The sequence below is a fragment of the Vulpes lagopus genome, chromosome 6 (genome assembly GCF_018345385.1).
Source record: "Vulpes lagopus strain Blue_001 chromosome 6, ASM1834538v1, whole genome shotgun sequence".
Classification (NCBI taxonomy): domain Eukaryota; kingdom Metazoa; phylum Chordata; class Mammalia; order Carnivora; family Canidae; genus Vulpes; species Vulpes lagopus.
The window spans coordinates 61,222,776-61,235,156 of NC_054829.1; the positions used below are offsets into that span (position 1 = coordinate 61,222,776).

At 39.6% G+C, this 12,381-nt stretch overlaps 1 protein-coding gene across 5 annotated transcripts in view; it reads right to left on the minus strand.

Annotated features, from left to right (window-relative positions):
* NPAS3 (neuronal PAS domain protein 3) overlaps positions 1-12,381 on the minus strand; it is an 841,567-nt gene that overhangs the window by 233,552 nt on the left and 595,634 nt on the right. For all 5 annotated transcript variants that reach the window (XM_041759624.1, XM_041759625.1, XM_041759623.1 and 2 more), the window contains one exon: positions 1,285-1,374. In XM_041759624.1, the coding sequence (XP_041615558.1) occupies positions 1,285-1,374 (90 nt within the window). The remainder of the gene's footprint in view (positions 1-1,284; positions 1,375-12,381) is intronic.

Consider the following 12,381-nt stretch of genomic DNA (forward strand, 5'->3'; position numbering starts at 1 on the left):
CATAAAACAGAATTACTCTATAAACTATAGCCAATAGCTTGCATGTTCTTCAAGGAAGCGTTAATGGACCCTCGCTTGGATTCTCAACAGTAAATAATCAAATTTGGCAGCATTTCTCCTCCTCCTCCAACCCTCCTCAGATGCCAACTATCTTTCTTTATTATTTCCCAATGTCGTTCTTGATTTAGCTATTACCCAGCAAACTCACTAACAGCCAAAATGCTCCAGCCATGCTGGATGCCTCCTTAGAGTGGTGCCAACTTTCAGAAGCAATGAGTCTGGGGTGGGTCTTGCTGAAGAAGAGAGAGAGACAAATCTTATCTCTATCTTTAGCTCCAAGGGGCAACTGAATGAGAAGTAGATTATCCAACTTGGCAGATCATCACATCCACACAAAATCCCTCCCACTGAGGCTGTGTATTCCTCATGCCAAACCACCAGATGAAAAGGGTCAAACTCCGCCAATCACCTGTGTGGGCACAAATATCCAGATGTTCAGTATTTTTACAGAAAAAAAAAAGCCCACATCTGGATAATTAGTGGAATTGCAAACTTTTCTTCAGGGGATGTTGGCATTCTAGAGATGCCGCCTGTGTCCTGGGATCTGAACCTAAGTAAAATTTGTGTGTTCCAGGGAGGATATCAAGAGCTAACCTCTAGGATTTTGTCCTCTGCCCCAGCTGCCTCCTGTCTTCTTTTCTTTCAACCTTGGACAGACACGTGCGAGAAATTAAACCGCACATCATGAAAGGCGATCTTATTTTATGAAATTGTCTTTCAGTGTTAGGAAGCATTTGCAAAGGCAGCAAAATATATCCTTGCTGGAACCCTCCCTGCAACACATTTTAATGGTCTCTTTCAGCATTTCTTGACTCCAAATGACTCCCTGTCATTGTGTCAGGTCCCAGGATAATGCAGGGTACTCTATAAACATCCAGTAATAGGACACAAGGGAAGCACTATTAGTGTGTCCCTCTCCTACCGGGCACAGAGGTTTCAAAGTTCAAAACAACTGAGGGAAGAAACTTCATTTGTTCTCAATAAATTAATAATGATCCTTGTGGGGTGGGGAAGGGGGGAACTAAAGTTTTTGAGCACAGGTTGATTCCGAACATTCTGAACGGACAGAATTTTCTCACTGACTTTGCGAGAAGAGCCAGGTAGGGGCCATTAAAGAATAAATTTGATACTTCATGCTAAGCAGAATATCCGTTGAAGAAGGCAAAGTACGAGGCAGAAGGAGCCTTCACAATCACCGTCAAGAATCTAAATTGTTGTACTTACTTGTGAGAGGCCTAGGTAGATGGAGACGGTTTCGGAAATGTACAAAAATTTTCCTTCTTGATTTAGTGCAAATACAAAGCCATCCAGGGACTGCAGAAAAAAAAATATATTTAAGTTAAAAAAACATGTGATGGAGATTTAATTAATAGGGCAGGTGACACAAAGCAACACCTACTGAATTCAAGACCCCTTTTTTCTTCACATCTAACAAATGTCCTAAGATGTTTCACCATTGCCCTGTATGGGAACAAACTCAAGGTCTGAATGAAGACTACAGGCTTTCCTTTATTTCGAGGCCTTCCTTATGTCTCTGTCATTTTGATCAAGATACATTAAATTCATGTACAAAATTGGGTCGTGGTGATTTTACGAGCTGTTGTCTTTTTTTTTTTTTTTGAATTCAGTAGTTTAAAAGATTAAATCAGTCAGATTCTCCATTAAAGAGCTGAACAGAAATGGAAATTATAATGAAACAAGAGAAAAAAAAAGGTCCGTATATGAAGAGCAAGTAAAATCACCACTTGAGCTACTGTGGACATCAATAATTTGCTAATTAATAAAGGATTATACCCTTCTCAGTACCACTGCCTATTGTGGTAGAACAAACAGGAAAAGTCAATACATTATGGGTGAATGATTATAGGCTGAAACCTTACAAAACTGTAATCCTTTCTTGCAAAACTCTGCTTAAGTTTTATTGTGATAGATCTAGATTCTATTACAGTTCCTGAAATGGAAACAAAAGAAAGGGGGTGGGGAGAGAAGGAAGCTACGCATCATCTGTGACTCCTGAAACCTTTGTCTACTTTCCAAATGGAGGGTTGCATTGTCAGTTTGACGATCTGTGTAAATCATCATGGACTCCAACTGCAATATACCACTCAAAGGGAGAGTAAGTACATTTGTTTTAAATTCTTGCAATTCAAGTGCATTTTATACACTCAATCCTCCTTGTCTTTTGTTTTGCTTTATTTATTTATCTTTAACTAGGTAGGTGGCAAAGTAATGCTTGTATGGGAAAAGAAGTTTCAAAGATTAGTGGTTTTTACAAAGGCTGCGAATTTGGAAAAAACAGGAAACCCAAACTGGGAACAAGGTATGCGGCAACACTAAATTAACGACATAATTTTTACACATGGAAAGGTGGAAGTAACATGTAAAATTCAGGTAGAAAAATGGACGGTCTCAAATCTCAGCAATCATTTCAGTTGCCTAAAATACTGAACCTTTTTTTGGAGCTCTAAACGTATATGTGAAATATACATATTTTCATATTATATGTATGTAGGTACATGGAGGGGAATGTGCGTGTGTGTGTGTGTGTGTGTGTGTGTGTGTGTTTGTGTGTGTAGCATAACATTTGGATTCCATGCTTCCTGACCCATTTTCAGAATCTTACTGGTCAGAGACTGTGAGTAGCACCCAACCTCCTCTGATTTAGGTGGTTGTGAAAACACTTCAAAAGTCACATTACACGATTACATTACAAATTACGTGATAGACAAGCTTCCAGTCAGGACATCATCCATTTATTAAGCAACATGTGCTAGGCAGTTTACACGTGTTATCTTGTAATTTTCACAAGTATCAACTGAAATAATTATGTTATTATTTACATTTTATATACAAGGAAATTGAAGCTTAGTGAAGGTAGGTGACATGCCTGACTCTAGTTAGTGATGGAGTTTGGGTTCAAACTCTGATAGTCAGAATTAATGACAATACTGACTCCATTAAAAACAAAGGTTCTCTGATTGATATTAAATTAATATCAGCTTTTCAGCTTTTCTGAAGCGAAACTATACTAAGACGAGGCCTATGACTTAAATATCAGCACTTGATTTTGAACGGTTTGTTCAGATGACAAATCCCACTGTTAGGAGACAGCCAGGAAGTGAGATGACAGGAGAGTCCACAAGTCCCTCCCATAAGAGGTCACCTTGTCACCTTGCTCCATAATCTCTCTCCTGGAATCAGCTATGGGACAGGGAAAAAAGGCTGTTCAGTGGACTCCTTCACTTTGATAACACTGACACCCACTCGGGAGCCTGGTGAGAGCCAATCCTCCAAGCTTGGGGTGTGGCACAGCGTTTGTAGAAGTTTGGGAAGGATCTTATTTCAACATGTCTTAACCTCACATAAGACATCTTCTGATGGCTCTCCCCCCTTATGAACCTTCTCCATGGACAGGTTTTCCACCCAACCCAATGGCCCTGCCCTGCCATACAATCATAGAGAACTGTGTGAGCCATCTTCTCAAACCTTAAAATGCTGCTGTTAGATTTGAGAGAGAGAGAGGAGACAGGAGAACTTTTCATGGGAACAGATGACAGTTGAAAGGCTTACTGAGAGAAGAAAGGACCAATGAAACTGGCATAGATATAACCTCCTATAACTCCAAACCCTTTACAGGTGAGAAAACGGAGGCACAGAGATGTTGAATGGTTGGATTAGACCATACAGTCGGCTGGTGGCAGAGCTACGACTAAATCTGCTGTACCCCAATAATACTGTTAAAGTGTTGATGACATTGTATGGTCCTGACTGGCTTATCCAACTCCCAAATTTCAAACCAGTGGGTGATGTCTTATTTATCTTTACCTAGCAACAAGTGCTCAATCAAGACTTAGCAAATGCAGTTCTACCTCCAAGCTCAGTACTCCTTCCCCTGAGTCACATATGCTAGAATGACTAAGAGGGATGGAAATTATCTTCTGCAAAAGTCCTGGTCATGCAGCTATTAGAGTATTTGCAGATTCTGATGCCACAGATGTCTGACAGAGTCTGAGATATCTCCTACCATTTGGAAGATCAGAGTTAGACTAGATTCTTTCATAGTTCTCCAAAACATCTAGTGTGGGTCATTTGCCAGTCACACACATCCTTTATTTTCTCACTAAAAGGGATTGTGATTTTATAATGTTAGGTTCCTATCTCATGTATTTACTAAAAACGGTAGAGGATGTTTGGGCATCATAGTAAGGAAAAAAAAATTTCTGGAGGCTAAACATCTGATGCTATTAAGCAGCAGTGATCTAAGAACTGGCCAGTTTTGTTTGGCAAAGCAGAGGCTCTGACACATGTTCCAATTTCCTGGTGAGATTAAAATGAGTCTATGTCTACATGACACAAAGCATCCAGTCAATTCAATTAAAAATAACAGCCAATTTGGTGTGGGAAGAACACAACTAGTCAGATTAGTTGTTTGTCATCACAGATGCAAAACAAAACAAAAAACTAAACTAAACCAAAAAAAAAAAAAAACCTGGTTAGCCATAATTTTTTTTACCTTTATATTTATCATGCCAATTATATCTATAGTGTGAGAAGAATGTCCAAAACTCAGATGTGAGTACCTTTCAAATAAGGAAATGGGATATGAATCTGGTTCAGCAGCAGACTGGCAAGGTTGTTCTTCACACAGCTATTGCCTTCTGACTGAGGGACGTCCCTATCCATAGTTAGCTCTATTCTGCTGCTTAGAAAAGTTTTAAGAGTAGCACCAATATTGGTTTAATGTATGTGTCTTAGTCTTAAAAGGTGGCGGGTGGAAGGAAGCATTCAATCAGTTAATCTTGGGAACTAAATGTGATTAATCTGAAAGTTCTATGGAATTTTGAAAAATTCTGAATCAAGAAAGCTACTACATTCTGAGCTTTTTCAATCACTGCAGGCTACTTTTAAAAATTTTTTTTAAACTGCCCACTGTTTTCAACAGGCGCCAATTAAGATTCTGGGGTCAAAGGGTTAATTACATCTCCTTACTCACTATGTAGAATTTTCTGATTATTAACTAAGGTTGGATTAAGATGAAAAAGAACCTACACAAATGTTAATGCTAGTCCCTCCTTGAGAAGATTTATTATAAAGCCATGCTGAAATCTATCTGCTTTCCTCAAAGCAGATGGAGAACAAAATCTTAGAAGAAACAGTAAAACAGACATTTTAAAGGCATGCTAGTATCTGATTTATCAAGACAGTTTTCTTATTACTAAAACCAGTTCTTAGCCATCCTGACAGGGCTGATAGGAGATTTCCTTTGTCACATCCTGGTAAGTCTATGAGGTACACATGCAGGAGGGAGGCTTGGATGCACGAGTCAGGAGCTACAGCATCTCTGAATAATAATGCCTGTAATTATAATTTATATCCCCTGACATCAGTGTAACATATAAAGTGTAAGGCACAGTTTCTTAACCCGGAAAGCTGAGGGCCTCTAACAGAATTTGTCAAATGATGAGGTTATTTCCTTGCAGGGTATGAAACTAACTATAGCTTCATGATTGAAGGTATACTAATGTTTAATGCATTGTGCTAAATGGATTTATATTTGTCAAAGTAGTTTTGTCTCTGCTTTTTCCCCACCCCACATATTCCACCACAGCCAAATCTCACAGAGTGAAATCTTACTCTGATGCCCTTATTGGGGTAATTCTCATGTATATAACCATTCTGAGATTAGCAGTTCTTTCTTCCACATTCCAGTGCAGAAGAGAAAAAAAAAATATAAAAAAATCACCCCAAACTCTTTTCCTATGACCTCACTCCAGTTAGAATGAAGAATTACCAGTAGGCTAGGTTATTTTAATGACAGATTATTTTAAACTAAGCCTTCACCATCTGTTCCACCCCCTAATTATGAATGCAAAAAGAACATATTTCACAATTACATCAGTAAAAAAGTAAGATACACGTGATTTAAATGCATGCATGTGCTCCATGTCCAATGCACCGTGCATCTGTGATGTTCTTCTAATTCAGGCTCAGGCTAGGCAGAAAATACCCATCCATGGTAGAGTGCAGTCTCTGACAGGCTCAACTTTCTCCCCAAACCCAGGCCTTTGCACTGTTATGACAAAATACTGTTAGAGCAGGAACAGAACATGGATGTCAGCACAATGCAAGCTTGCAAGCCATTAGAGAAGAGTATTTTATAACTGCTAAGACATCTTTGCTGTTAATAAGGAGAGGCTGTATGAGCAAATTTCTTCTGCTCTCTGGGCGATGGGTCAGAACTGGAAACCAGGAGAGTCTGCTCTGGAACCATGCCTCCATCATCATGAAAGAAGTTGAGTGAGTAGGGAAAGCACAGAAGAAGCCTGGCCTGAGGAGTGAGGACAGAGCTTCAATACCTATCTTTCCACTCTGTTTTGGCAGCAGATAAAAGAGTTAGAAAGAAAAAAAATGTTTCTTAAATTTTTTTGGCCTTTAGATACAATAACACTTTGATAGAGCTCATTAAAATGCCATATTGCCCTCTGATTGCACTCAGGAGGTGATGCTATACTGCTCGTGCACACACATGTGGACTCCCAGCAACTTCAAGGAGCCTGGGACGATGCCCAGAAGTACCCACATGTATCTGTTTATGGGGAAGAAAAGTTTCCCAAATTTTGTCTTTGCAATCTAAGTTTTAACAATCAAGCACTGTGCAGAAACAAAAGCTTTATTTTTAGAACTAGGAATCTAAGTCAAGTATATTTTCTCAAAGTGGATAAAAGCAGACATCAAAGGTTTGGGCTTTAACTCTTAGGAATCTTCCAGAGCTTTCTGGCTTCTGTGTCTCTTCCTTTGCCCCCTCCCCACCACCATGAGTCAGTAACATGAGAGGTATAGCACAGGTTCATGTCATTATCATGTACCCAAAGCCACATGTTCTCCAATCACAACCAAATTAGATTCATTCAGTTGCATCTGAGCATTTGCCCACTAAAAAAGAATTCCAGAACAACAAACCTTGGTGCCTCAAAACACCTCTCCTAAGAGTTTCCTAAAACACATAAATCTAAACATCTTAGGTGAGAAAACAGTGCAGAGAGGCACAGACGGCCTCTCTTAGTTCTTAGAGGAGAGTTACCAGAATAAAAGGAGAGATGTTGAGCTAGTGAAATGTTAAAACATGAAAAGAACAAAGACATCTGCTTTCTGAGCAAGGAGATCAGGTTTTGCTTCTGCTCATTAAAATTCCATTTTGTGGAAGCTGTGTATCAAAGTGCTGACCTTTTTTCTCTGGGATGCTACTTCAAGCCTTACATCCAGCCTTGAGGGATGTAGATTTCTTGATCTGAATGTCCACCAAATGGACAACAGGGTCTGGTGGAAAGACAGGGTGCAGCATGTGGTGGAATCACACGTGTGTGTCTCTGAGCCACCAGGGGCAGCACGTGGACCCCACATTATCTGTGGCTGGTCCTGGGAGATTGGGACTCCATGAGGCATAAGCGATAAGTGTCCATGTGCTGCTCACAAGTTCCTTTGCCTCAGGGAGAGGACTCCCACTAGCTATTCTAAGGCACAGATACTCACTGGAACATTAAAACATATCCTTTTTGTGTATGTGGTATATTAATTCACTGAAACATAGGCTCTTCAAAATCCAGGAGCTAATTCCTTATTGTGCATCTTTCCTTTTTAAGTCAGAGTTGTCTTTTCAAGTTAAAGGAAGGATTCCCATGCCAGCAGGAGCAATATAAACATTACACTGCACTAGTCCTGAAAGGCTGAAAAATGTCACTGCTTTGCTGCAGGTACTCATGGAGCTTGGTCACACACAGGGCTCCAGGAGTATTTCAAATTGCCTGTGTTACACAAAACAGTACAATGAATAGATAATAATTTTTTTCATTAATTTATTTATTTTTGGGGGGAAGGGCAGAGGGAAAGGGAGAGAGAGAGAATCCTTAAGCAGACTCCCTGCTGAGTGAAGAGTCCAGGGCAGGGCTCAATCTCATGACCCTGAGATCACAACTTGAGCTGAAACCAAGAGTTGGGTGCTTAACCAACCATGCCACCCAGGTGCCCCTAGAAAGGTACTATTTAATCCTACTTTTCAGATAAGGAAACTAAGGCCCAGAGAAATTAAGCACACTGCTCAATGTCACACATCCGAGTATGGTAGATCTAAGAAAGAAGGATCCCTCTCTTTCTTCCTGATGCTGAGACTACCTGCTGGGTACTTTAGTTGTTTCACACCCCATCGGAGTTGTTCAAACTCCGTGCCTCCTCCAGCATTTGTTTCCACATAAGCGATTCTCGTGTTCTTACTGTTTAAGTGTGATGCATTCAGAAACTGACTGTTGATTCTGGGATGCTTACTCTGTTGACTGCTTACTATGCACTGGGCCCGAACCATCTGAGGTTTCCCAAAGTGGAACAAGGGCCCAACTCACAAGCTGCTTGCTCGCTTGCTTGCTTTCTGTCTGTCTTTATTTCTTTCTTTTTTTTTCTTTCAGATTTTATTTATTTATTCATGAGAGACAAAGAGAGAGAGGCAGAGACACAGGCAGAGGGAGAAGCAGGCTCCCTGCGGGGAGCCCGAAGTGGGACTTGATCCCAGGACCTTGGGATCCTGACTTGAGTCAAAGGCGGACACTCAACCACTGACCCACCCAGATGTCCCACAAGATGCTTTCTTAAAGAAAAATCATCTGTGAGGTTCGAGACTAAGCAAATGAGCAGAGCTGGAAATCAACTTTATAAAACAAAAAACTGCAGAGCAAAGGCAGTTTCCAGCTTAGGATATACTCTGCATGAGTGGGGCTCCCTGCCTGAGATCACTAAGCTACACACTTGAAATATGCGGTTTTTCATATAGAAAAGGCATAGATTTCAGCTTTACTGAGGTAAATTGACAAACAAAATTGTGAGATATTTAAGCTATCCATTGTGACGATTTGCTATACAAACACACGGGATTCCTCCCACCTAGGTAACTGATACAGCTATCACCTTGCACTTTTATCTTTTTGGAACTTGTGAATGTATAGTCAAGAGACTGCTAGACCTTAAGGAAATTCTCATGTGTTGGAGGAAGGGGCTAATGCCTAAAAGTAGAGAAGGGACCCCACGGTGAACAAAAAATTTCTAGGAGAACTACACCTCCTAACAGCAACAGCCAAGACAAGCCTTGAGCACATATACCAGTGGGCCACGGGGTTGGCCAGCACAAGGAGCCCATGTCCTGTCCCAATGTTTTTTATTGAGACTTAGGGCTTTTTTCTTCTCCCTCTGGCATATTATATGCTATTTTATGTAGAAGTATATTATTTTATGTAAGATAACTTTACAGGAATTTATTTTACAGTCATGTTTGCTTGGAAGTACATCCTCGATAATAACTAGGTAGCCTCCTATTGCTATTTTTCTTATGGCCGATTATGACTGAACCAGACTGTTTAACTGGGCAGTGGGTAACTTTAAAAAATAGGCTCCTTAAGAGAAAATAGTTAAAGCTTTGTACGTGTATTCCTGTAGGTAAGGAGTTTGTGTCAGGGGTAGTAACAGTGATTAAAGAATGCTATAATGAATTTAGCATATTAAAAGACCATTTAGAGACCTCAGATATTAATCTGATGCATTCATGTGAGTTTCATTTCAGAAAACATTTATTGGTATCTCTAGGGAAAAGGTATTAAAAACATTTGTACTGAAAGGAGCTTGGTTTTTACAAATACAGTTGCCATGGATTGAATTATATCCACCCAAAATTTGTATGTTGAAGCCCTAACTCTCAAGGTGACTATCTGGGGACTGGACTTTTAGGGGATAGAACTAAGATTCAATGTGGGCATAGGGGTGGGGTCCTAATCCAATAGGACTAACAGCCTTATAGGAAGAGGGAGAGAGAGCTACCTCTTTCTCTAAGGGATATACCTGGCAAGGACCATGAGAGGGCACAGCAAGGAGATGGCCATTTGCAAGCTACAAATAAAGTCCTTACCTGAATCTGACCATGCTGGCACCTCATCTTGGACTTCAAGCCTCTAGAACTGTGAAAATATAAATGTCTGTTGCTTAACACCCAATCTATGGTTTTTGTTATGGTAGCCTGAGCTAAGATAGAAGTTTAGGAATTCTGGTTGGGGAAAACATGTGGGCCATGAAAATCTTGAGGGTTAACTTCAGGAAATCACTGTAGCTGGATTCTCTCTTTATTTATCATTCATATAATTAATAATTAATTTTTACTATAACCATATAAAGCTATAAATATGATGGACGGATAAGAGAAAGTAGTGTTTAGTTCCAGAAATTGACAATGCTTAGTATTGTTTTTGAAATCTTTTTCAAGTAATTGTACCTCTTCTAGGCCCTACATTTACAATACTGAAATCTTTATATTGGTTTTCTGTGCATTTCAAATGCTTAGAGGCTACATTGCTTCATTGCCTTAGCTCCATACAAAGCAGAGACACACATTTAAGGGAAAATCAATTATTCTGATGCAGTTGAGAACCTGGTGCTGAATGATCTTGGGATAAACAATTGGGTTTACCAATGGCTATGGCTTTCAGTCGCTTTGCTGACTTTTTTTTCACTGCTGTTGGCTACTGAGTCTTAGTGAGAAAGACCAGCATATATTGCTTGCCCACAGAGCTCTCATCCTATTCAGGGCTTCAAGAAAATGCTTCTGCTTTTATCCCCACATGTCTGTTTAACACACATGAAGCAAAGGAGATTGCTGTTTGCTAACATACTTGCATAAACACAAAGTTTAACGACTCATGCCCTAGAAGGTTTCTTCAGAGAATCTCTACATGATATCCTTCAAAGGAGAGCAGTTCAGCATGGGAAATTTGCTAGGTGTACATTAAATGACAGTCTAAATGTATGCAATTAAAAGCGGTATGCTTGGCTCTGGGTCCTGCCCTTTGCCGTATCCAATTCAGGAACAAAATGAAAGAACCAGACCAGAGTATGAGGTTTTTGGTGCTGGGGATTCTGTTGGATAAACACATTAGCAAAGAAGGAAATTAAATTAAATGACATTGGAGTTTGCTTCCTCTTTCTGATCTACTACAATGACTATCCTGACTGAAAAAGAATTCATAGCCATCACTGAGGAGTAACTGGCTATTTTACTATTTGAATTTGAGGATCAAATGATGCTTTAACCTAAATCTCTGAGATTTAATAGGAATCATGGGACTGAAGTTGTCTACAGAGAAGCATAACTAACGGAAACAAAAAGATAAAGTGTAAAGTGACTACCTTGAATGTAAAATCAGCTATGTTAAGGTAATTTGAAGAAGGCAACTAATGTATCTGCCTGGGGAAACTATGTCTCCATGCCTTTCTTACCCACCACATGAGGCAGCAAAAATGACAGACCAGACTCAACTCTTTTCTGTTGAAGTTATTTGACTGGTAAGTCAATAATCACTGCGATTTTTTTCTTTTAAAATAGGTGCTCAAATTCGTCTGAAAAGCATTTGATATAGTTCTGTTTTGTCTTGCAGTTTTTACTAGAGTAATGTATGGTGGCGACAAACAGCAAATTAGATTCAATACAGAAACTCACTAAATGGGCAATTTTTCAGTAAAGGATGTGTTCTATATATTTTGAGTTTCCTAGGTACTTAGAGATAAATATACTTTAAAGGTGCTCACATACACTTTTACAATTAACAAACATGATGGACCATTTTATGGAGCTAAGAATGCCACCATATTAATTTCTCAGGGCAGAAGGAGGTGTCAAAAGTTTTTGCCCATACAATCTTTCCTTTCCCTCCTGTCCTAAAGTGCTATCATGACACAGGATCTTCCCCTTTCCTGGATTCTTCAGTGAAGTCAGACACCAGTAAGTGACATCCCAGACCTGCCAAAGAATGGTAGGCCTTGATTTTCCACTTTTTCCTAGGCAGCACATACTGTTAGCCTGCTAGGCAGGTTTCACTTACTTAACTGTGCTTTTTGTCTTGAGCTATTCGGCACAGGGTACCATTGAACACTACAATCGACTTTAGCTATTGAGGCTGTATTACCTGACACACCTGAGGAATCACTAGAACAAGTGTTTCCAGTGACTCGGGGCCCTGTGGTTTACTGAAGTTATATAATAGCCTATAAGGGATTCGCTCTAACAATAATCTAGGTTATGCATGATCTATTCAAATGCACTGATGTGCCAATTCACAGTAATTCCAAATGAAATTTGCAGTTGGCCGTATTGATAATTCATTCACTAGAAACCTTGAATCAATAGTCTCAGCCTAATTCTAATGTGCACAATGATCCATTTACCTACTCTTTTGACTTAAATAGCTAAAGATATGTTAGAACAAAAATAATTTGAAAATGGATGTATTCCACCAT